Source organism: Cygnus atratus, chromosome 3 (assembly GCF_013377495.2).
Source record: "Cygnus atratus isolate AKBS03 ecotype Queensland, Australia chromosome 3, CAtr_DNAZoo_HiC_assembly, whole genome shotgun sequence".
Taxonomy (NCBI): Eukaryota; Metazoa; Chordata; class Aves; order Anseriformes; family Anatidae; genus Cygnus; species Cygnus atratus.
The window spans coordinates 39698261-39722973 of record NC_066364.1 but is presented as its reverse complement, the minus strand read 5'-3'; the positions used below and the strand labels follow the sequence as shown (position 1 = coordinate 39722973).

General features: G+C 36.2%; 1 protein-coding gene and 1 long non-coding RNA gene across 7 annotated transcripts in view; one reads left to right on the top strand and one right to left on the bottom strand.

The window, feature by feature from the left end:
* The window catches only part of MAP3K7 (mitogen-activated protein kinase kinase kinase 7), a 48606-nt gene that overhangs the window by 6822 nt on the left and 17071 nt on the right, over nucleotides 1–24713 (top strand). For 2 of the 5 annotated variants that reach the window (XM_035559461.2, XM_035559460.2), the window contains exons 2-12: nucleotides 4862–4972; nucleotides 6558–6623; nucleotides 7569–7614; nucleotides 8459–8597; nucleotides 9733–9857; nucleotides 13608–13736; nucleotides 15902–16032; nucleotides 16449–16530; nucleotides 17701–17852; nucleotides 18469–18628; nucleotides 21203–21283. In XM_035559461.2, coding sequence (XP_035415354.1) covers nucleotides 4862–4972; nucleotides 6558–6623; nucleotides 7569–7614; nucleotides 8459–8597; nucleotides 9733–9857; nucleotides 13608–13736; nucleotides 15902–16032; nucleotides 16449–16530; nucleotides 17701–17852; nucleotides 18469–18628; nucleotides 21203–21283 — 1222 coding nt within the window. Of the gene's footprint in view, nucleotides 1–4861; nucleotides 4973–6557; nucleotides 6624–7568; nucleotides 7615–8438; nucleotides 8598–9732; nucleotides 9858–13607; nucleotides 13737–15901; nucleotides 16033–16448; nucleotides 16531–17700; nucleotides 17853–18468; nucleotides 18629–21202; nucleotides 21284–24713 lie in introns of those variants that run through there. The other 3 variants (XM_035559462.2, XM_035559463.2, XM_035559464.2) reach the window with 2 other exon arrangements.
* On the bottom strand, nucleotides 633–23986 carry LOC118254316 (uncharacterized). 2 transcript variants are annotated; one of them, XR_004780648.2, is made up of 4 exons: nucleotides 23878–23986; nucleotides 11869–12187; nucleotides 10663–10813; nucleotides 633–2687 (listed from the first exon to the last, which is right to left on the bottom strand). It is a non-coding gene; the product is annotated as an uncharacterized LOC118254316 (long non-coding RNA). The 2 variants fall into 2 exon arrangements; XR_004780649.2 differs by having other exon boundaries at nucleotides 633–2668.

The following is a 24713-nucleotide window of genomic DNA, read 5'->3' as shown; positions in this document are numbered from 1 at the left end:
TCCCTTAGGACAAAATACATCCTTAACAGCTTAACATATCTGCAGTCTCTTATTTCCTGCATGATTTCTAGTCTACATACTTACCAGTCAGTATAGTCTACATACTTACCAGTCAGTGTCATGTATCTTTGTTTATGTACAGCATTTGATACTATTTGTACACAAGGGCAGAGGTAATGTTTGTTCCACGGATCTTGTATGGTTCATGTTCTTTAAATAAGATTCTAAATACATTATCTAAATACAAATGGTGCTCTTTTTCACAATGTTGTTTTATCACACATTAAAATGTAACTTTACTGGTATGGCTTTTGTAGGGAGAGGAATACATTCATACATAGTTTTTAATCTATAAAGCTCTTTGAGCATTTCTGCCAGTTTAAAATGTGTTAGCGTCACGTATTAACTCAGTGATTCTTGACAAGTTCTTTCTGTTACGTGGGGTAGCAGAAGCACCAGTGTTATCCATTTCTAAACCTGTCATCTGCCCTGTATTTCCCTTTTCTTCTTGTAAGATATTTAAAGGGCCAAGGCCTTTTACCAAAAGAATGTGTTTATTTTTAGATCATTTTCCAAACATACACAGTGCTACAGATCAACTGCTGTTTATTGATTTGTTGTGTCAATAATTCCATTAACTGTGCTTCATATAATTCAGAATATGCGCTACTGCCCAAACATATGGTGTGGCACCAATAGCAGGGGACAAGAAGGAATGAGCATGAAGAAACTAAAGTTCAGGCAGCGCTTCCCTTCTGTGCTATTAAGTTACTTAGTTCCAGTACATGGTGTTGAAGGAAACTTTACTTAGTGCATTTGTTAAACTGTTCTGACAAATTCCAAACTTGCTCCTTTAAAGAATAAGTTTGGCGAAAACTGAGAAGGAAGAAAATGAAATGGAAGTGGATTCCACCACTAGATCCATTGTGTTGATTATAAAGGATGTTTTTTGCAATGAATAGGATACTTTTTCCAGATTAAGTAGGAAATACATAGGGGAATACCATATGCACTTGGTATACAACTTTAAGGTTGTATCCAATCCATCATTCCTCCTGATGGTTGCTCCTTCGTATGTTGTGCTGGAGGCTGAGCTGCTTTAACGTAGAATTGAATCTTCTCTGTTTTTCCTGTCTCCCAGGTAAATATTTGTTTTGTTCATGGTCTCCCCTCAAGTTCAAGCCTCTGCACAGGCAGGCACAAAGCCACTGATAAATTGGTATGGAATCTTGGCTGCATAGTCATTTATCAAACTCTTTTCACCAGCCATAAAATTTATGTATCTGATGATTTCTCACAGCCTTCCATTATGTAATTAAGATTTAGATTGCTTGGTAAACTTTTTTGGTTTTTTAAACAGTCTTCGTCAGTACTTCCTGACGTGCATCTAATTCTTAGTATTTACTAATGGATTCTTGGTGTTAAACCAAAAAGTCATGAATTTATCTCTGAGGCACAGTATGCAGTTGTATTGGCTTATATGCTAAATTTGACTGTGTGAAATCAAATGCAAGAGACACTTGGGCTTTTTTTTTTCTTTGTTATATATATAATTTTATCTTTATATGCTTAATGGAAAAAATGTGTTTAATACATATATAGTTTGTATTACACAAAAGTAGTAGCAAAATTGAAACTGTAATATATACATATTTGTAGATATGTACACATACAAGTCTTTTCAGCAAGGAAAGACGCAACTAGTCCCCCCCCAAAGTAAACCTGATTTATCATAAACTGTTGTTTGTTTGTTTTCTTTCACGTTACTGGATTAAATGGAACAGAGCCATAGTCAAAAGGCATGAAGGGTGTGAGTACATTTAGAAAAGGAGCCTCACTCAGCCTTGTACTATCAGGTCAATTGTCTCCTGCTAGGACAAATCATTCTATGCACAATCCCCTTCCCCTAGGTCAGGAGGAAATTTCTTCCCAGTTACTTGATCAGTTTGGGTTTCTTTGTGTTGTGGAGGAGCAGCAGACCTGGAACTGAATCGCTGCTGCCAGTGCAGCTCATCCCACATGAGTTGCTCTGTGGCATCCTTCTCTATTTAATGGTATTTCCTTAGCGTTTCTGGGATGTAAGGAGGCTGCTAAGGTAAACATGCTTGCACAGTAGGTTCTTTCTACGTGCATAGTAAATCAGCACTTCTGCAAGGTTCTGACTTAGAGTGCGCCCACGGATTGAGATTTTCTGTAAACTGTAAGTCTGGTTGTGCATTGTGAGGGGTGGCTAGAGGCATGGTAATGGACAGCTCTCTTATGCTGGTAGAAGAAGATAGGGGCCTGCCAACATGGAGAATTTGGGCATTTTTATTCAAAATGTGGTCTAAGTGAGAAGAGGAGATATCAAGAGAGACTTTGGTACCTTTAGGTCTTCAGGTGGTTCACCGTTTCCCATTTGTACCTATGTAGGTCATTTATATGTAGTTATCATTCATATGGCTCTGAATTTCCAAACTTGCTTGTGGACTGCAAGGAAAGAGTTGGTGTCTGTTGCATCAGGAGAAGAGTCGTGGCCCTGCGCTAGCTGGAGAAAGTGGGTACAAGCAACAGGTCCCTTTTGTGTGGAGCAGAACTTGGCACGTTGTGGATCTGCTGTGGCCATCTTGTGGTAGGCTTGGTCTGTGAGCCACTGTTGTGGTGGGTAAGGGCGAGAAGCCAGGGCATCCTGGAAGGCAAAGTGTGTGCTGTAATATGGAACAGAAAATATTTCTTTGTGTTTATTAAGGAAACCAGAAAAGGAAAATGTCATTGATCACCGTTCCCGGGCAGCTGGCTCTTATAGCTGTGCATGACCTTTCAAAAAGATCTTGGGTACTTCCCCTTTTCATCTTTCTTAATGCAAAAATCTTGCTTATCTTTTTTTTCTTCTTCACGTTGGGCCTTTGCTTGTAGACTTTATGATTTTAAGCATGAAATTGTAGCAAGTCCTGATCTATGTACCTGCAGCTTTAAGAATCCACCCCTGTTCTCAGGGGAACTCAGCCTCTGTTTATTTGGTATGAAAGCATGTAGCACACACCTCACCAGAGCATGGTTTATGTGCACAATAGTCAGGTCGCTGTGACGCAGAGCCTGGCAGGTACCATCTTTGCATTGTTTCAGCACTGGGAATGTGCAGTTACTCACTGAACTCCTCCAAACTCTTTTTTTTTTTTTTGTAAGAAACCATCCAGTTAAGGAGTGAATTCACTACCAAGCCTATAAGAATCATAGTGATGTTTATAATGTGGATGCAATACCATGTTTGAACGTTTTGTGGGTCCTTTAATTATGTGGCATCTCTATATTTTAATTTTGAATATTCCTTTTGCTGTAGTTTCCAAAGGATCTCTTCCCTTTTTGGTTGGGTAATGTAATAAATAAAAAGAGACTCTAGTGAAGATAATATTGCGAAGTGTGTTTTTCTCGATCCAAAATAATAATTTTGTGTGCGCGTTACCCATTTCAGGAAGACAGTAAAATCAAACTGCAATAATAAACTGTTGTTATAATCTCATTTGTAAATGCTTCCACTCCACCCTCTGGTTTCTCTGCCCACTCCCTTTCACTTCTCTTCTCCTTCATCCTCCAAAAAAGCATTCATTGGATTAGAAGTGTCTGCCTTGTTTCTCTAGATGTGTGCAGATACTTGAAAATTAAGGGCTAGTAACATGAGCACAGAATGCTGTTAAAACCATCAGCAAAGGAAGGCTGCTACAGCCAAATACAGAATTAGAGACCGACATACCAAGCCCATTGTCCCTTTCTTCTTTCCTTAACCTTCCCATCTGCTCCACCTTGCATTCCTTTGGACTTGGAGGAGCTCCTGTCCCTTAGCTTCTTTTATGCCATTCTGTGCCTTACATGTTCTCCTCTTAGCCTCCCTTCCTTTCTCTTTCAGGCATATGTAACTACTAGCTTGTCTGTGCTTTCGTGTAGCAGCTAGAGTCACTGTTGGTGATGGTCTGGTTTCAACTTTAAATTTACATATGGATGTTTTGTTGTTTCTGTATGTTGCTGGTTTGCTGGAAAGTGAAATTTCAATTTACAGTACTTCATAATTTGCCCATAACTGAAAGTAACCTCACAGAGGACATTTCTCTGTATCCTGCTTTCATTCTCATGCTGAGTTTCAAAGAACTGGTAAATGATAACCTTCTTCACAACAGATGTTTTTGTTTTTAAAGGATTCTTGAATAATATAGTATATAGAAGCTGCTGCTACTGCTTCTGTGAAGTTACAGTGAAGACTTAGGGCTCCTGTCTTGCTTTGTATATCTTTAGGCAATGTGAACTCCAAACACAGTAGGAAGCAGGGATCAACAAAAATGGAGAAAGCATAGTTATGCAGATACTGTGCTTGCTTTCAGGACTCAGGAAAAATTTCCTGTTCTCGCACTATTCAGGCACCTGTGCGAAAGTGGGAAGATAACTGTGAACACCTCACCCAGACTTTAGCATAGTTCCATACAGTTGTTTGGCAATGTACTTCCATTTTGGAAGTTTGATTTCCTATATTACTCACAAGCATAAAAATAATTGAGCAGGTAAAAATACGATTTCACTGGTCAAATCTGTAAAAACAAATTTGCCATCATTCTGCTAATTTTCTTCTGAGCGGATCTTGTTTGAAATAATTATTAAGATCACATTTTTCTGGAATACTGTTATTGAATTTCTTCTGTAAAAGATCTCTGGAGGAAGCTTATGTATGCACGAGTTATGCTTTAAGTGCATAATATTAAATTGCTGCTGTAAAACTCAATTTTGCGTGTCTTCAGTTTTCCAAGTTAAATTTATTTTCTATGTGTGAAGTTCTGGTCAGAAAATTAAACCATACCGACTTTTAACTTAAGTATTTCGTGTTATGTTATTCTAGGTTGTTGGAAGAGGAGCCTTTGGTGTGGTCTGCAAGGCAAAATGGCGAGCTAAAGATGTAGCCATTAAACAAATAGAAAGTGAATCTGAAAGAAAGGCCTTCATTGTAGAGGTACAGTAAGTTTGGTAAACACAGGTTTTTGCAAAGCGTGTTTTCTTTTTGTGTCAAATTCATGGGGACATTTAGAATATTTAAAACTATGTCTGTATTGCAAAGTAAATGTGGTCAGTGGTACCCAGCACAGTCCTGGACTCCAGGTCATACAGAAAAGGACTCCTGTCAGAGCGTGCTGCTGCTCTTTTAGTTCACTCCCATAAAACCTGGAAGGTAAGGGGGAAAAGGAGTGGGAAAAACACCAATTTCTGGTTTCTGTCCCAGTGTGGAGTTGGGACACAGACAAAATACCCAGCAGAGTCATGGAACCGATTAATGCTTGCAGGTGCTAGAGCTTCTATGTTCAGGTCCATACTCAAAAAAATGTTTAAATATTCAGCGGTTTAAATAATTCTGTTATTTTAAGTGTAAGGTTATTAATGAGTGTCACTCATTTAAGGGCAAATCACTTTTCTATTCAATGTCTGCTTCTTTAGAAAGATCTTGAGCACTTCAGATACACCGATAAACTTCCATACATAGTATGTATTAGAATTAAATGCTATCTAATTTAAATGAGGTGTATTGTGTTATGCTGCTTAGTAAGAATCTAGGATGTTCAAGATATACAAATGTATTAAAAATGTAACTTTTAAGGGGTAAAGGAAGCATATTTGTAATAGGCCTACCTACATAAAACTGCTCTTCATTACTATTGTATGTTTTTAATGTTACTAATCTGACTGCTTTAGTACCGAGTAGATCAGATCACTTTCTCAGCATTTTTGTGTTGGAAAGAGATCTGAGAATCACAGAAATATTTTAATAATTATTGGGTTTTAGGAAGCCCTACACAGTGCAAGATTAAGATGTAATGCTCCATTCAGTTTTATTAGAACTTCTGAAGTGCACAGAAAGAGTAACATTAGCTCCCTAGAGTGGACTACAAACAACATAAGCTGCCTCAGAAGTCTGTGTAAAGGGAAAAAAAATCCTTCTGCTTTTTCTTCTGTCTAGGGCAAAGAAGAATTCAGTGCAAAATAGTCTTGTCTCTGTAGCAGGCATGCTTAAAACCGTCAATGAGTACAAGCAGCAGTAAGCTCTTGGAAACTGTCACATTAATATTAAACCCAATGGCGTATTTTATAGGCTTGTTTCATGTTTTTTTTGTTTTTTTTTTTGTTTTTTTTTTCAGAACAGTAGCTTCCTTTATTATGAATAAAGCCATTATGGTTCAGATTGTTTATGAGGTCAGACAGTCTGGATTCCAACACTGGGGGCTCCAGGAAGAGCACAAAACCTTTAAAAAGCCAGAGTTAAGAGTGCTTATGATTTGAGTGATCTTACTACACCATGAAAAAAAATCATTAGATTTAATTTCTCTAACATTTCTTTTGAATTCAGTTCCAGTTAGACACAAATCTAATTATATAAATTAAAATGCAAACAGAGGCATTAGTCTTGTAATTTCTCAAAGTGCTATCAAGGGTTATGCAGACAAATAAAACTATAATTGCTGTTGTTGTGTATGAGTTATAGATGTGAATATAATGTTAGCATTTTTTTTCCCATGGTTTGAAATGACGTGTGATTTGTATTGCAGCTTCGACAACTGTCACGAGTAAACCATCCGAATATTGTCAAGTTATATGGAGCCTGTCTAAACCCAGTAAGTTATAGCTTTGTCAGTAAGACAAAAGGTGACTAGCTTACCATATACAAGCAGCAATGCACAAAATGTGAAATTTATATACAAAGAGGGTGTTTTGTATATATTTGGTATGTTTAAGCCACGATAATGCTTATTGATACAGATATAGATACAGATCTGTAGGTTGGTTGATATTTTCAGGTTCGTGTCCCCTCCCGTCCTCTTACGAGAAATAAATTATTTCAAGAAAACCCCCAAAACTCTTTCTAAACAGTGGTTATATTTCAATTGGTAAAAATGGCATCTGGTATCTTACATACATAGTGTCATTCAGAACTACAGTTCTATTAATTGCAAATCAGCAATGCAAAACTAAAATTTATTAGCAACACATGAATCATAGCATGTAAATCAGTTCCTGTTCTCATATATGCAGTTTTCAAGATTTGCTCTCTATATGCCACAGCTGCAAACAGTCCCTCAAATTATGAAAGCAGAAGAGCAAATACTGTGACAGGACAGATATATGCATAACTAATTCTCGTGTGGAATATATAATTGGTTAAAATAAGGATACATCTTTTTTTTCTTAGAACTAGCTAATTATTTTGACGTGATATTTAAAACTGTTGAAAGCCACTCTAAAAAAAATAGTAAAGGCAAATGAATTACACTTTGAAGACAGCATTTGATTTTCAGAATGGGAGCAGGAGGGAGAAAGTTCCCACTGTAAGTTAGGAAACAAGAGAATGCGCTAAGTATAAAAGTAATTTCTTTTTCTTATACGTAAATGTCTACCATTAACCCTGACTATGTCACAGATAAATTTTCCATTAGCTTAGGTGTGGACACATTGTTTTTTTTAAAAAAAAAAAAAAAAAAAAAAGCCTTCCTTTAAGTTATAAAATCTGGTTTCTGCCCCTGTATTTAAACATCCCTATTTTTCGTCCCCTCTTCACAAAGGTGTGTCTTGTTATGGAGTATGCAGAAGGAGGTTCTCTGTACAATGGTGAGTATCATTTCAATATGATGTCTTACTGGAGCTGAAGTACTGGTGTTAGTGAAAATATTACCTAGAATATAAAGTTGTTTCATACATATGTCTTAACAGATTTTTAAAGGGAAAGCGTACTTCTAAAAACTACTTTTCAGTCTGTCAGTGTGTTTTTGATATCAGTTTGTTATTGTTTGTACGAGTCATTGAAGGTTTTCCAGTAGAAAACTTCATCTGAAAAGGATTCTCCCTTGTAAATTCCCTATGTAGTTGTTTAACATAGATTTTAGCAGGGATAGCCCAGAACAGGCAACATCTTTCATATTCGTAGAATCATTGAATGGCTTGGGTTGGAAGGGACCTTGAAGATACTAGTCAAGTTCCTACCCCCCTGCTGTGGGCAGGGACACCTTCCACCAGATCAGGTTGTCCAGGGCCCCATCCAGCCTGGCCTTGAACACCTGCAGAGCTGGGACATCCGCAGTTTCTCTGGGCAACCTGTTCCAGTGCCTTACCACCTGAGTGAAGAATTTCCTCCCAACATCTAATCTAAATCTCCCCTCTCTTAGTTTAAAGACATTACCCTTGTGCTAGCATTAACTGCCCAAGTAAAAAGTAAAATATTGTTGCTGGGTGTTAGAATTCTAACATAAAATATTATGAAAGACATACTAAAACTTACACATTTTGACATTTCCATTAATTAAAATATCCTTTTGCAAGCTGTTAAAGCTTCAGTGATGAAATATTGTTAATTACTTAGATGCCATACAGCTTTCTGATTGGTATGTTGTTAACCCTATTGTATCTGTTGTAATATGCAATAAAGTTCTTTTTAGTTTGTGCCTTTGTTTTGCAGTGCTACATGGTGCTGAACCTCTGCCTCATTATACTGCTGCACATGCAATGAGTTGGTGTTTACAGTGTTCCCAGGGAGTGGCGTATCTCCACAGTATGAAACCAAAGGCTCTAATTCACAGAGACCTGAAACCACCAAAGTAGGTTTATGGCTTATATTTCTTTTTTTTTTTTTTCTTAAAATTTGAGTAGAAAATCATTTCTGATAATCTCATTGTATATGACACAAATGCCTTTAATTGATACTAAATGTATTGGATGTACTGTATTCTAAATGAAAGCTGTGCCTTTGAAACTGCAGTTTCAGAGGGATGGTGCATGGTTCAGGAAACAAACTAATCACTTGTTTTCAGTTAAACTGAAACTGGAAAAACATCCTGCTCCTGCCTTTCCTCAAAGAAGAGGATTTTGATAGGGACAGGTCTCCTATTCAAAGTCATTTAAAATGTCACAGTTTTACAGTGGGTTGTGCTGTTCACTAAGAGAACATTAGATGGGGGATTGCTTGATTGGTTGATTTTAATATTGTATTTAATCTGATATCATCATACATAATCTGTCGTGATCATCCTTCTCTATCCCCTTCCTTCAGCCCATTTCACTACCACTAGCCAGAATCTCTCAACACTTTCCACCAAAACAAAAATGAATAGATTTCTATCCAGTCAGTCTTTTGATCTGATTCATCTGACAGCTTCAGATCTGGTTCTACAGGTTCAGTGGAAACAGAGATTTGCAGAATCACTTTTGGTAGTAGCCAGCAGTTTTACCAGATAAAACAGTAATGTGAAGTCACACTTTGAATCTTGAATTCTGTCCTGTATACCCATTTTTGATTTAAAGAGCTGTTAAAATGTAGCTTCAAGTTCTTTCATTTAAATAACTACATTGACTGATATTAATGGGAGTCTTGGTCATCATTCTTATGCCAAAATTGTTAAAGTACTTGTTTTTTACTCTCTGGCATCTGAAAGATTAATTTTGTCAATATATGCTTAGTGGATTGCTATGCCTAAAGATATATATTTAAAATCTAGCATATAGAAATATGAATAAATTACAATGTGTATTTGATTATTTAAAAACTATTTTGTATGCTCAGATTAGGCACAAGTGACTTTACTTATTTCTCAAATTATAAAATGAGAGCATTGAGAAGCACAGCCTTAGATATTCAACTATATTAGAATGATAGCTGTTGGGATAAAAATTCAGTGTTTTATTACCAGACTATTTCATCCTGCAATTACTTTTCTTTTTTTTTTCCCTTGACAGTTTGCTCTTGGTAGCTGGGGGGACAGTTCTAAAAATCTGTGATTTTGGTACAGCCTGTGATATTCAAACACACATGACCAACAATAAGGGAAGTGCTGCATGGATGGCACCTGAAGTTTTTGAAGGTAACAATAATTATGGTGTCATTATTATGCATTCTTTCTAGGGATGCAACTTTTAATTTATTTGTATAGGAAATAAGAACATCTTTTAATTTATACTTCTATTTCAATCAGCGTATTAAAGTTTGAAACAGCTGAAAGACTCTTGGTAGAAGTCTAACTTTTATTTTAAAATCTTTATGATTTTATACTGCCAAATAATTATGCAGAGTTTCAAAGAGCATCACCAAACAGACTATCATGTTACCATTAAATAGTTAATTACGTGAATATGTGGGGCCTTTATTTATGTCATTTCCAAGGCTTATATAAGGGATACCTCAGATAGCTGCTGTTTCTTATTTTATAACTACATAAAACATACCCACAGAGTTGTTTCGCCAGGATTGTGCTGTTTCTGAGATTCATAAGTAATTTCAAACTCTTCTGACATTTAAATATGCTGTCATTACTTTCATTCCCTATTCTGATCAGCTTTTATCTTTAGAATTTGCCTGTTAGTGTCTCTAAATTGAACATAATTGCCTTCATTTTCAACCCTCCACTTTATTGTAACTACATCTTTGTCTGGTTTTCTTCATGTTTCTTTCCTAGTTTTGCTCGTCTCTAGAGGTTTGATGTACTTCCTCTTGCCTGCATGCTTGTTATTAACAGTTAATTTAGTTAAGTAAGAAAGTAAGCTATTTCTTAAGCTGGAGAAGACAGATGACAGTTGATAATTAGATAGGTATAATTGTTTTATGATTATTAGAGAAATAATACAGTCATCGTTAGAGTGCAAATTAAACACATTTTACCCAGTCAATACCTTAAATTATTGTGATTAGCGCAGAGGGGTCTGGAGGTGTCATCTTCCTGTTTTAGGAAGCAGATGTCCTGTTTTGCTACGTTTTGCAAGTGCCTCTGGTGCAGTGGTTTCCCAATTTGTGGTTCCAAATGGCCTCTTTACTGTCCTTATTCTAGAGAGAAGCATCAAATTATACATGTCAACAGTTAGCAGTTTTCAAAGGTGCTCCCTTCTGAGCACCACCTTTGGAGCTTTTTGTTTTGAAGGTACCTTATTCTTCCTAATGTTACTCAGAGGACCTACCTAAAAGTGATTCTGTTTCACTTTGGTGCCTAAAAATTTTCCACTATATCACTTTATATCAGGGAACCTACAGTATTTCTTTAACTCTAGCTAGAAATGCTTCATTTCTTAACACTTGTTTATTATTAAATGAAATTATATACATTAGAGATGTTTTATTCTTTTATAAGTAATCAACTGCAGTATCAGTATTAAAGCTAGATTTTTTTGAGTGGAAAAAAATAATCTAAAACAGATTTTGAAATAAATACATTGTAGTAGGGATTTACAGTGCTTATCCTAATTCCTGTTATATGAATGCCAACAAGGCAGAACAAAGAAATTTTGTATTGCAGATTTGTTGCTGGATGGCAGCAAAAGCCTTCAGTTTACATTTGGCTTTATGTACTTTTTTTTTTTTTCTGAAAGCTTTTACTGATAATGCCACAACCCTTCATACAAGTATATGTAAAAAGGAAAGACAAAGGAATCTAGTAACTTCTGTGTTGCAGCATATCAAATTACTCTTGAGGCAGCGATTAAGCAGTACTAAAATTATGTCAAAATCATTAAGCTTGTTTGCATATACTACTGCATCAGAAATCAACAAAATAAACACTGATATTATTTTAGGGTTGTTTTAGTACTGAGTTTTAGATGAGAAATATAAAGGCGCAAGAAGTATCTCTTGTAGATATCAGTGGTCATTGAAGTAATGCTCTAATATTATGATTTTTCCCCCAGTTTTAAGGATTAGGGCACCTGGACCCTTGTAAGAAATCAAACAGTCTAAATGAAAATAATTTCATCTAGGTCAGGATAAAGTGAAACAGAGCAAGTACTCCAATCTCTGCACTCCCTTCACTCCCTTTACAAGAAACTGTTTTTAAAATGCTTTGGGATAATTGGATACATTGAGGAATGATGGTATGCATGTTATCCTACCTGGCTCTGTTACGTAATGAAACACTATAGAATGTTCTCTCTCTATGATACTGGTTTTGGACTATCACTTCAGAATTAGTTCTCAGCCACAGAATAAAATTTCTGCGCTTAAACAGGAGAATAGCATTACTTCCCTGTCGTGGGCTGTCTGTCTCCCGCTGTGTACCACATGGGATCGTCACTCCTTCATTGGGACCAAGCAACTTTTTTCTGCTTTGGAAGGCTGTCTCCACTGAAAAGTGACTTCATCTGATCTTCGGATCTGTCCGACAAGGAGCTTGAAAGTTGTCCCTTTCTTCTTGCCATGCAGAGGTCTTGACTACAAAGGAGAGAGGGAGTGAGCTCCTTAGTGCTTTGCTCCACACAGCAGTATTAAAGCTCTTGCTGGGCTCCCGTCTTGCCATTGCTAGGGAGAATGACTAGCAAAAATAGAGTGCCTAAGACAGGGTTGAATGTGTAGATAGATGGAAGTGCTGTGGCTGCAGAAGTACAAAGACTGCCCTTGTTAACAGCTGCCTTTTGAAAAAAAAGCTGACTGATGAAGCTAATGTTGTTCCCCTTCAGTAGCTTTTAAATTCATTTGCCACTTTCAGCTACTTTGATACAGGTATAAAGGCTTTCAGAGATACAAAGTTCTTGTGAGTCTTGTGAAATCAGTAGCTGTGAGAAGGTCAAATTAGTTGTGCTGCTTAGAGAGGACTTCTGGTTACATGGCTGCAGCCTGTTCTTTCTGTTTCATTCCCAGACTGGTCAGTCTGCAAGAAATGATCTGAGAGCATGCTGCTTTCTTTGCACAGTTTGTCAGAGGTCTGCAGACCAGAGGAGGATGGCTCATAGGTAGTATAGAGCCTGTTGCAACTGGGTGTTACAAAATAGGTATCCACAGGACACTGGAATTCATTAATTCTGCTGCTTATGAAATGATTTGTTTCAATGATGCTTTCTGATTATGTATTAACAACAACAACAACAAAAATTCTTGGCCATTCAATGCCAATTTTGATCCTTGCTTGAAGACGTGAGAAAATCCCTATCACTTATATTTATGCACGTACTATCACATCCTTAATCATTCACGTTTGTTTTATTTGTATGAGGTAGGGTTACAGTCTTCCTTTGTAGCCTATGAACATTCTTATTTTTTATTCTATATCAACTATATGTCTTCTGCACTTATAACAGGAAGTTTAGAAATATTCAACTTGTTATCAAAACTTAATTTAAATAATGACATGACAAAAAGAGTAAAAATAATAAACAGGGAGAATAAGATGGTGAAAAATGGGGGAATCTGCTGATTTGTTCATATGGTAACATTGGTTCTGCTAAAGAGCAATGGATATGGCAGAGATTTTTATTGGCTGACATGACTAATGTGGAAGAAGCAAGTTCAACAGCAATACTTACATGAAGCAAGAATAATCAGTTAAGTTCTGAATTCAAGAGATGTTTGAAATTTAACAAATTGCATATGATATTATATAACAAAACTGACATTTTATAATTTCGGGGTGAAAAGGACTGATTTCAAGAGAGGCATTCTTAATGATCAGTCATGATTTCAGTCTTAAGTTAGCAGCTTAAGCAGTTCTAAACAGCTTTAGATTTATTTTTTTTTTTCCTCAGGAAAGCAAATATGAGGTAAAAAAAGCATATAGAGCTGTTTTTCATCTGAAATTGTACTTATTTTTAGTGTGTTCTATATAAAAGAGACAGATTATATTGCTGATTTCTTTCAGGTAGCAATTACAGTGAAAAATGTGACGTTTTCAGTTGGGGTATTATTCTCTGGGAGGTAATCACCCGTAGGAAACCTTTTGATGAGATTGGTGGTCCAGCTTTCCGCATAATGTGGGCAGTTCACAATGGTGAGTTGAAAATTTTTATCTGCATTTCAAGTTGTATATTTGACCTATAAATTTGCTAAACATTCTTAAGTGTGCAGATTTAAATTATTAGTTTTTCAGTTTTATATTTCATTAAGTAAGCACTTCTGTCATAAAGATTTAATATTAAGACACTGGCGCTTTTGTATCAGTTCTGTTTTTTGTGTTATTTGGCTGCTGCAATGTTTGCATTGAAGAGTGGTGTCCCTCAGGGGTCTGTCTTGGGACAGGTACTGTTTAATATCGTTATCAGTGACATAGACAATGGGATCGAGTGCACCCTCAGCAAGTTTGCAGATGACACCAAAATAAGTGGTGCAGCTGATACAACAGGAGGAAGAGATGCCATCCAAAGGGACCTGGACAAGCTAGATAAGTGGGCCCACGTGAACTTAATGAGGTTCAACCAGTCCAAGTGCAAGGTGCTGCATCGAGACAATCCCAGACATGAGGACAGACTGGGAAGAGAACTCATTGAGAGCAGCCCTGCAGAGAAGGAGTTGGGGATTCTGGTGGACAAAAAGATTGACATGAGCCAGCAGTGCGTGCTTGAGGCCCAGAAGGCCAACTGCATCCTGGGCTGCATCAACAGAGGAGTGGCCAGCAGGTGAAGGGAGGTGATTGTCCCCCTCTGCTCTGCCCTTGTGAGGCCCCGCTTGGAGTGCTGCGTCCAGGTCTGGGGCCTCCAGCACAAGAAGGATGTGGGGCTGTTAGAGAGGTCCAGAAGAAGGTCATGAAGATGATCAGAGGGCTGGAGCACCTCTCATATGAAGAACGGCTGAGAGAGCTGGGGGTGCTCCTAGAATATCCTGAGTTGGAAGGGATCCACAAGGATCACTGGATCCAACTGGCTCTGCACAGGACCACCCAAAAATTAGACTGTGTCTGAGAGCATTGTCCAAATGTTTCTTGAACTCCAGCAGGCATGGTGCCATGAGCTAGGGAGCCTGTTCCAGTGCCTGTCCACCCTCTCAGTGAAGAACCTTTTCCTAATATTGAGACAATGTTCCTAATAATGTTCAGCCTGGAGAAGAAAAGGTTCCAGGGAGACCTCATTGCAGCCTTTCAGTACTTAAAGGGGGCTTACAAAAAACATGGAAGGCGACTTTTTACATGGATAGTGATAGTACAAGGGGGAGTGGTTTTGAACTAAAAGAGGGGAGATTTAGATTAGATGTTGGGAGGAAATTCTTTGCTCAGAGGGTGGTGAGGCCCTGGCACAGGTTGCCCAGAGAAGCTGTGGATGCCCCATCCTGGGAAGTCTTCAAGGCCAGGTTGGATGGGGCCTTGGCCAACCTGATCTAGTGGGTGGTATCCCTGCCTATGGCAGGGAGTTGGAACTAGGTGATCTTCAGGGTCCCTTCCAACCAAAGCCATTCTATGATTTCCTGCTACATAAAATTACAAATGAAATAATGAACAAACAAGGGAGAAAAGCTATGGCTAATATATCTTTAAATACTGACTGCTTTCTTTGCAAAATGTCGCTACATCTCATGTGTTAAACATAACTGGATGTCTATTAATTGTACTTGCTGAAATAGTAAAAAGGGTAGAAATTGGAACCAAAACTAGATGAACAGATTATATTTTACTTCAAGTGTAGTATATAATTGAAAATGTGCAGAGTCCGTGGAAAAAGTCATCCAAAATTGATGCTTCTGTCAAACTTATTAATGCTTACTAATTTTTCAGGAAGTTCTTATGAGCAAAAGCAGCCTTAAAAGTACTTTATTTATTTATTTGTTGTGAGTTCAGCATTAAAAATCAAACGCTTCCTAGCTTGGACTAGAGCTTTACTTGTCAGAAAGCTGTAATATATTCATTTGTCATTTTAATTACCACTGCAATACATTGTATTTGGTCAGTCAGTGAATTTATTCAAACCACTATTGAAGGAAAAGTTTCATTTTATTTCTTGTTTGTATGTACCTGTAACTTGTATATGGTGCAAACAAGTGAACTTTTGTTGTCAGTTCTTTGTTTGAAAGACAGAAAATCAAGTACAGGCCAGTTCCATCAGACTACAACTAACTATATGTTTTCTTCTATTTATTTAGCAAAATATCAGACAGAGGTTATTCACTGTCAGTCTTCTTACAGTCTGCTTAACAAATTAATTGTTGTTTTTCTAATTTCAATTATAGGTACTCGGCCACCACTGATCAAAAACTTACCTAAACCAATTGAGAGTTTAATGACCCGTTGTTGGTCCAAGGATCCCTCACAACGACCTTCCATGGAGGAAATTGTTAAAATAATGACACACTTGATGCGGGTATAACGCTTATTTTAGTATCTTAATCATTTCTTAACCTGTTAGGTTTGGAAGTTGAATTACAACAGGTACGCCTTTTAACTCACTTTAAAGGCAGGCTCATGTTTTCTCTCTCCTTCTCTTTTTGATTAAAAAGAAGAATTATTGTGGTAAAAGAAAAAGAGAGTTATTCCTTTCCTTATGGGAGGTGTATAGTATTGCATTTATAACAAATATGTGGAAATTAATAACAGGAGTCATAGATGTATTTTAATGTATTACTTAAAATAATTGGATTTACTTCTATATAAACACTTGTAATTGTGTATAATATATGATTTGTTATATTTATGAATTATTTCATGAACTACTATTTGAATTATTTTAAAGCAATTTAATTGGTTTTTATTATTATTAAAATACTTCTTTTTTCACAGTACTTTCCAGGAGCTGATGAACCTCTGCAGTATCCTTGCCAGTATTCAGATGAAGGCCAAAGCAACTCTGCCACTAGTACAGGTACAGTTGTATAAATAAAAGAAAACACCGTAAAGGGATACAGATGGATTATAAAGCACACTTCTATATTGATTTTGAAATTAAAGTAGGAAAAGTAACCTTTCCAGAATCTTAAGCGTTGGCAGGAATCCATTTTTTGTTAAAACTTTGTACCACATCATATTTATATTGTTCTCAGACAAATAGTTTTGCTGAAGCATACAGGTTGTCTTACTGGAAAACAAGCATATAATAAAAGCTAGCTCAGAACGTCCAAGTTTAAGGTCTCCTTTTTGTTCCCATGAAGATTGCTAGCAATTGACGCTTCCAGTCACGTGTAATGTGTAGGAACTGACATCTTTAAATTTTTGACTGTTCTTGAAAGCTGTGCCTGCTGTCAGTTATGATCAGTTTAAATTTGTAGTTGTTTTATGTTCAGCTGCAGTAAGTACAGAAGTTTAAATGAAGCACAAGGAAATCACTAGAAAGGGGAGTAGAACAAAATGTAAGCTAGGCTTTCAAGTAGTCCTGGCCCCAGAGAAATCCTTTTGCTAATAGACAATAAAAGATTGTTCAGTCCTCTGATTTTATAGAATACAGTTTTCCCACTTCAGTAGTTAGTAATCTAAAGTGTCTTCACCTTTTGCTGCTTGATTTGTTTTTTTTTCCCATCTCCAAATTGCTGTTATTTTGAATGAAGTTTCATTGGCTACTTTGCAACTCAGTGACCTGCAAATTACATTACAAAATCTTTTCAGCCATAGCATTTTACTGACTTTAGCTTGTGTTCTCCATCCTTCAGCACATGATTTTAAGATATGATTTATTACCTTACACTACAAAGAAATATTGCTTGTTATTTTTCAGGTATTTGTGCTCCTCTGTAGTAAATGATGGACCTTTCCACTAGTTGTGAATGATGTTGCTGGTTGTGTTGTTAATTTACCATCTACTCTAATTTCAGAGCAAGCTAAAGACTGATCTCAAATGTCATTGTAGTACTTAGTTGTATGTTCTTTCTTCCACCCACTCCATTTTACTTTATTATTATGTGTGGATCTGTTGCAGTCTTGCCTTTTGTTAAAAGCTTTCAAATGAGTTGCTCTACGGCAAAGTTAAGCTGCTGAGAATGTTTGAAGAAATGCATGTTAGCATTTTTAATGTAAATCTGACTTTATTACTGATTTCTAGGTTCATTCATGGACATCACTTCTACAAACACAAGCAACAAGAGTGATGCTAACATGGAACCAGGTGACTTCCAAGGAGCTTCTACCAATGACACTATTAAACGTTTAGAATCAAAATTGGCACAGCAAATGAAAAACACAGCCAAGCAGCCGGTAAGCGAATGTCTCCAGTTTTGAGCCGTAATAGAAATGGACAAAGATGGACAAAAGTGTTGCAACTGCTATAAAGCATTAGTGTCTTTTCTTTCAAGTATAGTACAAAATTGGCGTCAGTTACTTACAGGAAAAGAGCATGAAAGGGGATGGAAAAATACTGAATGATTCCAAAAATATAAACTGGAAGGCCCTAATAAGGTATCTCCAATGAAATCCAAAAACAGTTCATTTAACGGGATTCATTAGGTTAAAAAATATGTATATTTGCATATCGTTGCCTGAAGTTAGAACCAGAAGTTTAGTGTGACATTTATGTGAATTTTGAAAACACTATTTTATTTCAAGTAGGATGGAAAAAAACAATATTATTTTGTGACAATATTGTCCTAATTCTCCTCAATTTGAATGCAACTAAAGTTAATTATTTTGAAAGTTGCAAGATGCAAGATATTTGGTTCTTAAATGACACTGGGTTTTTTAACATTTTCTAAAATTTTGACTTGTTTTTAAAATCTATGTTGTAGAAATTATTTTACCCTACATACTGAGCATATCATGGAAGGCTTCTGCAGAATTTTTTTCTTTCTCTTTAAAAATGTAACTATTGAAACAGGGTGAACCTGGCCGTTTGAGTTTACCCCCATCTCGTGGGAGCAGTGTGGAGAGCTTGTCAGATGTTCGTGGGCGACCACAGTCAGCCCTTGTCTCAGGAGAAGCGAAAAGGATGAGTGCTGACATGTCTGAAATAGAAGCAAGAATACCTTCTACCACAGGTAAAATTATGTTTGGGAGACAGAGTAAGGAATTGGTAAGAAGAAAATAAGTAGGATTTTTTTTAAGACAATCTTAGAGAAGGTTAGTAAAATTAGCCATATGAAAATACTTTAACTTTTCATGTAGTCTTTATTGTCCTTATTGTCCTTTATTAGTTGTGGGGGAAAGTTACTTCATTCGCTGTTGTATATTCAACTGCCAGACAGGTTGAGTACTTTTAATTAGGTACTTATAAGGTCAGGGAAGAGATTACTATTGTTGAATTAGACTTTCACCTTTCTAAAATCATTATGAGACTTCTAAATATCAGTCCAGTTCCAAATGCACAAGCTTTATCCTTTGCATCTGAAATAATGTTTTTCCATCTCGTTCCATCACAATTATTTCTAAAATAACATTTTCTTCAAGGTTATTCCTCTAGTACTTAAAAATGAAGAGGTAGGTTTAAAGTTCAGCATGTTCCCAAATAACTTTTAAAATTCACTTTGTTTATCTTTTTGAGATATGTCATTTTATTCATCAGATGAACAAAGCATTGATATCTTTTGTTTCAGTAATAAATAGCTTCAGATGCTTTATTTCAGGTAGCTATAAACTGTTGTATCTAAATCCTTGAGTCCTTGAGTGAATTAGAATTTATGTGCAAGTATAAATACTTAATTTTATGGTGAAAGCAGTCTTAGTTCTTCCCAAAAGTTTGAGTTAATAAAAATGTGTGTACTTGGCAAACACTTTCTTGTCTGTTTTCTTCATCAAGGATATTGTTTGTTAATCTATGCAAGTTTTAAGTTTCATATCTGGAACTCTTTTTATTTAAATCTGTGGTTATATACCATAATCAGACAAAATTACTTTGGTTAGTCCAGAGTTATGTAGTTGATCTAATATTTCTCTACCAATCTGATAATTAATCAAGGAACTGTAAGTAGTAAGGAAATATGCATTATATCCTGATTCTTTTGCACCACAATGATTTTACTGTTGTTCTTCATTATATTATGATTGTTCCAGGATCTTGTTTTACTAAATACTGAAGATACTCATAGGTTAATATTATCTTGCCCTATATACTTTTTACTTATATGTTCTTATTTTAAAGCCTTATTCCAAGATTTGTCTTTTGTATTGTCAGTCTTTGACTGAATGATTGTGCAACACTTCTCACCCTGAATATCCCTAAAGGTTTCCTAACACAGACGGCAGCTGTGTACTTACCTGATAATAATAATCTGCATTTTTATTTTAAAATGTCAGGACTCACTTTAGTCACTGACACTCTAAAGTCAATGTAAAGTTTTGACATTAGTGAAGATAACTCTGGCCTTCCTTTTGTGTGAGTTCTTAATTTTCCTGGTTTGTCTTCCTTAAGTACATTGTTTTGAATAGTAACCATTATTTCAGAATATTTTAAGTTTGTTGTTGTTGTTGTCATTGTGACTGTAAGGTTTCTTTTTCTTGAAAGAAAAGAATATATTGAATATAGTAGAGTTTGGGGTGGGTTTTTTATTTGTTTTTCTTTTAATTACTTCATGCAGTAGACTAATAGACATCGGGTCAAACCCATCTGACCATACCTTTTTCAAAAAGAGCTGAAATGGCATTGTATGATTTTTTGCTTTGTTTTTTAATCTTGTTAACTCTGTGACAGAAATAATATGTTGTGACTTGGGAAAAAAAAATTGTGACTGGGTGAGAATTGGGCTGTTGTTGAGAGTAAATAGTCAAGAATTTTTTAATTTTCTTGTTCCATCTATTGCTAGATTAAGTGTTTAGAGTAAATCACATAATACACGCCACTATTCTATGTTAAGTTTTAGATGAATGTGCTGCAACATTCTGCCTTTGGGAGCTGTATTTAGACTTTTCACTAAATGGAAACTTTATCTGTAGCTACTGAAGCAGCAGAATAATAATTAAGAAAACAAATTTTACTCCAAAGCATAGTATGTTTCTTGAACATCATTCAGAAATGAAAAGGTTGGTAGTGGTATCCAGTTTTCAAAACAAAAAATCTTCACTCAAAGGGCAAAATAATGGAAGGCAGGAATGTTTGTGCAATGTAGTAACAATAAGCATTTTTTTTCAGAGACAGGTTAGGTTTGCTTTAACAGGAGGTGATTCAAAGAAACAGAAGTATCCAACTTTTAATCTTGTTTATAAAATAGCTTATGCCCAGCACTAAAGAGGAAGTGTTATATAAGTTCAGGCAATCAAGAATTTATTCTGAATATACAGGTGATCTGAAATAATTTATTTTGTTCTCTGTTTGGATAATTACATTTGATTTTCCCTTCTTGTTGCCATGCTGCTTTCTGTGTTTGACTTTTGTGTTGCTAACTATAACTAATTACACGGTGTTGTATTGATGGCTAGTTCTGCGTTTTTGCTTTTTAACAGTTGCTTTACTATGTGTAAGCATGAGTGAAAGGCAATGCAGTTTATTCTGCATGAAATATTTTTGCATGAACTACAGTTTAACAAAGTTTATGAAAAATGCAATATTACAAATTTAATAATTTCGCTATTGCCATTTTAGTGTTTTGCATGTGTATTGTGTATGTGTATTTTTTCAGCCTATTCCAAGCCTAAACGAGGCCATCGTAAAACTGCTTCATTTGGCAACATTCTGGATGTCCCTGAGATCATCATACCAGGTATCGCAGACCAGGTGAACGGGTCAATTGGTTAAGATGCTGGAATAATGATCAGACTGCTTAAAAAATACTTCTTGCTCCAGCAGGTCTAGGACAGACCTAGAAACAGCCCAACATGGGTTTTTTTAATGTCTCTGTAAAGAGGAGCGAGCATGATCTTTTTAGTACTAACTTCTATCGGTAAAGGTTTTGATCTTCTAGTCTAACGTACATTTGCTAATAAAGAACTTTTTACTTTTATGATCCTGATGTTAGATTCTCATTATAGAACAAAACTAGGCAGAACTTTATTACAGTACATCATTTGGCAAAGACGGACATCAGTTGAAAAATTCCTGTCTGGATAATTATATTGCCCTGATCTTCGTAGTGTTTGAGCAACCATTTTAATCTAATCAAATATTAGTAGAGCAAAAGACTTAAACACACTATGTACAGAACTTTAAATCTGTGTAATGCGTGTGATTAAACAAGATTAGAGGTTAATCTGTGGAATTTTTACATTTGACTCCAGTTTTCCAGAGCTAAAATGCATTTGCATGAGGTATTTCTGTTGTGTTTAAAATAAACTAAAATTATTAAGACAAGCTTCTGACAGGAAGAGGATCAGGATAATCCTCACCATAGCTGGTAATTTCTGTTGGTACCTTAATGAATAATTCTAATCTATCTCAAATTTACATTTAGTTAGATATATCTTTTACATTCCCGTATTTTATTTTTTCCAGTCCAAGTGGTTCATTTTATATTTCTTAAAGCCTAAAAATAATTACAATCAATCCCAAACTGTGATAGGTATACCCTTAGTGGTATGCAAGCCGTTTCAAAGTGATTTGTCAGGAGTTGCAAGTAATAGTATCTATTGCTAATCGAGAGTTCCACTAAAAACTGTGGACCCCTACTCTAAATTTTTGTCATCTGAGGAGGTTTCCATATAAATGTTGAGGGGGGGTGCTATTTTAAAGTTGAGTGCAGAAGATATAGTTCTGCACAAAACTTTCAAATAGCTTTATTGAAGCTTACGTGAAAAATAAAGAATGTCAAAATGTAGCTTCCAAGGAAAAATAGCACAGTCAGTGAAAATAAAAGCTATTCAGCACTGAGACCAACAAATCACCTAGAAAGTTTACTAGGTTTCCACTGTAATTTTCAGACAATCCTGGCCTTCTATGGCATAAAAGAAATCTTGAGAACATGGAAAGAGAAAGTGAAGCAATATTCTGAAAGGATCTGTCAAGTTTCACGGTGTCAATAAGTGATGGGAGGTCAGCAAACATGCTCTAAAAGTTTACAGGGCACCTGTCGTCTGCATGTACTGTCTGTCTGCAGCAGCACATAAGGCTTCAAAAAAAAACTTTGAAACTTTTAGAGAAGAATAATTAAAAGGTCAGTGAAAACATATCATATGGCTTTCCCAAAATAGATTGTTCCAAACATATCAGATACCTTTTTGAGGTTTTACTTATTTAGGAAAAGGAGGTCATTTAGATGCCCTTCACCTGGACTATTTTAGTTGAACTTGGCAAGATGGGAATTCTAACATAAATTTGGAATAGATGCAAGAGAAATAGCAACCTGTAGAAATGAAAGAAGGTATAGGATTGGAGAAAGCATAGGAATGAATTTTCTCAAAGTTCACTCTTAAGGCATTCAATAAGCCCTAAATGAGCAATGAAGTGTTAGCAGCGAATTTTGTTATCAAGAGTGACTAATAATAAATAGGAGGATTCGAGTATCACATAGGATGAATTGTGTTGTGACTGGGGGGGCAGATGGGGACACAGAACTAGGGTAAAATTCAAGGTCATACACTGCGTTTGAAACAATGCTTACAGTTCCTTTTGAGAGGTATATTTCCAAGAGAGACTAAAAAGCACTAATTCTATTTTACAGGCCCTTGTTGAGGTCTGATCTCTGAGGAATTCAACATAGTATACTGGGCAGCCAGAATAGTGTGTTGAGCTATAAAAGAAACGTGAACTCTGAAATAATAGCAAGAAAAGCTACTTGGATCGTATGAAAAGCATGAAGAAGAAAGTGGAAAAGCACGGCTGTTTTAGCCCACAGAATGAAAGCCGAGAAATGCGTAATTTATTTCCTGTAGACAGATCTGCAGCTAAAGACTGGGAAGAGAGCAGCGTTTAAGCTAAAAGACACAGTACTGGCACTAAGAAAACAGGTGTAAATATGCAAATAAGTCTGGGCTGTGTAATAAAAGATGTCTCTTAGTCAGAACAGCTTCCCAGGAAGAATTGCAGGGCCAGGAAAAAAAGAACATGACCCTAGTATTAAAGCAGAGCTTAATTGTTATGTGACATGAAAATGACCAGCTTCCTAATAAACTAACTATATTTGTCTGTATCCTCAAAGCAGTTTCTGAAAAGCATGTTGCTCTATTTTTTCTTTTTAAGACAACATATGGTGGCCTATTTCTCACCTCATTCCTTTCCTTACTCTTTCACTTTCAGTACATGGCTATCAGTCCTAGCCTCTTAGCACACTTTTCCCCTTCCAGTCATACTTCCAAGCTCTCCAAACTGGCACCTCTGTCTGGATCCCACCCCATTATGTTCCTTAGCACTTCTGCCACGTACCCAGCTCGTCCGACCTTCCCTGGGCACGTCCGTCTGTGGGAAGAGCGAGTGCTGACACTGTCCGTGCTGCCGTCTGAGCTTCTGCTGAGCAGCTGCTTCCCGCAGAGGGGAGGGCACCAGGCAGGCAGGCATGTTACCGTGAGTCAGCTGCTTTGGGGCTGGGCTATTTTAGAAGTATGAGTACATCTGCTGTTGTTGTTTTTTTTTTTTTTGTAATGGGTTTTGCCTTGACTGATTTTCATCCATGAACCAAGTATGCTTGGTTCAACCAAGTATTGCATCCGTGAACCTTGGTATGCTACCAAGGTTATAAAATACAAATTTTTATCAGTTGATGGCAACATGTTTGCAGAAGTGGAAATTTTTAATACGCATTTGCTCTTGTTTCTAAATACTTTCGAGTAAGTATAAACATAAATTACTTTGATTCAAGATTCTATTTTTGTTACTAGTTTACAAAACTTAAAAACTGAAAAATGGGTCAGCAAGTTCCAATTTAGTGTGACAGCTTGGCAAATGAATTTTCAGTGGTGGTAGACTGTAGCCAGATAGCCAGGTGAAGTATCCTTTTCTTTCCCTTTATTGTATACTTAAGATGTAGTATAGCACAGATAATACACAACAATATTTTTATATTTTTTATTATTTTTCATATGTATTTGTGAGAAATAAAAACCCTAGTAAGTACAAAAGGCTTAAATAGCTACGTGTGTAAAAGAAAAAAGATATATAGTTTTAACCTGATCAAGAAAAATAATCAGAACGCCTTTTGGATACAAACCAGTCAAGCAGTATCCTTACTTTAAAGTATGCCTTTAGTATAAAGTATATACTTT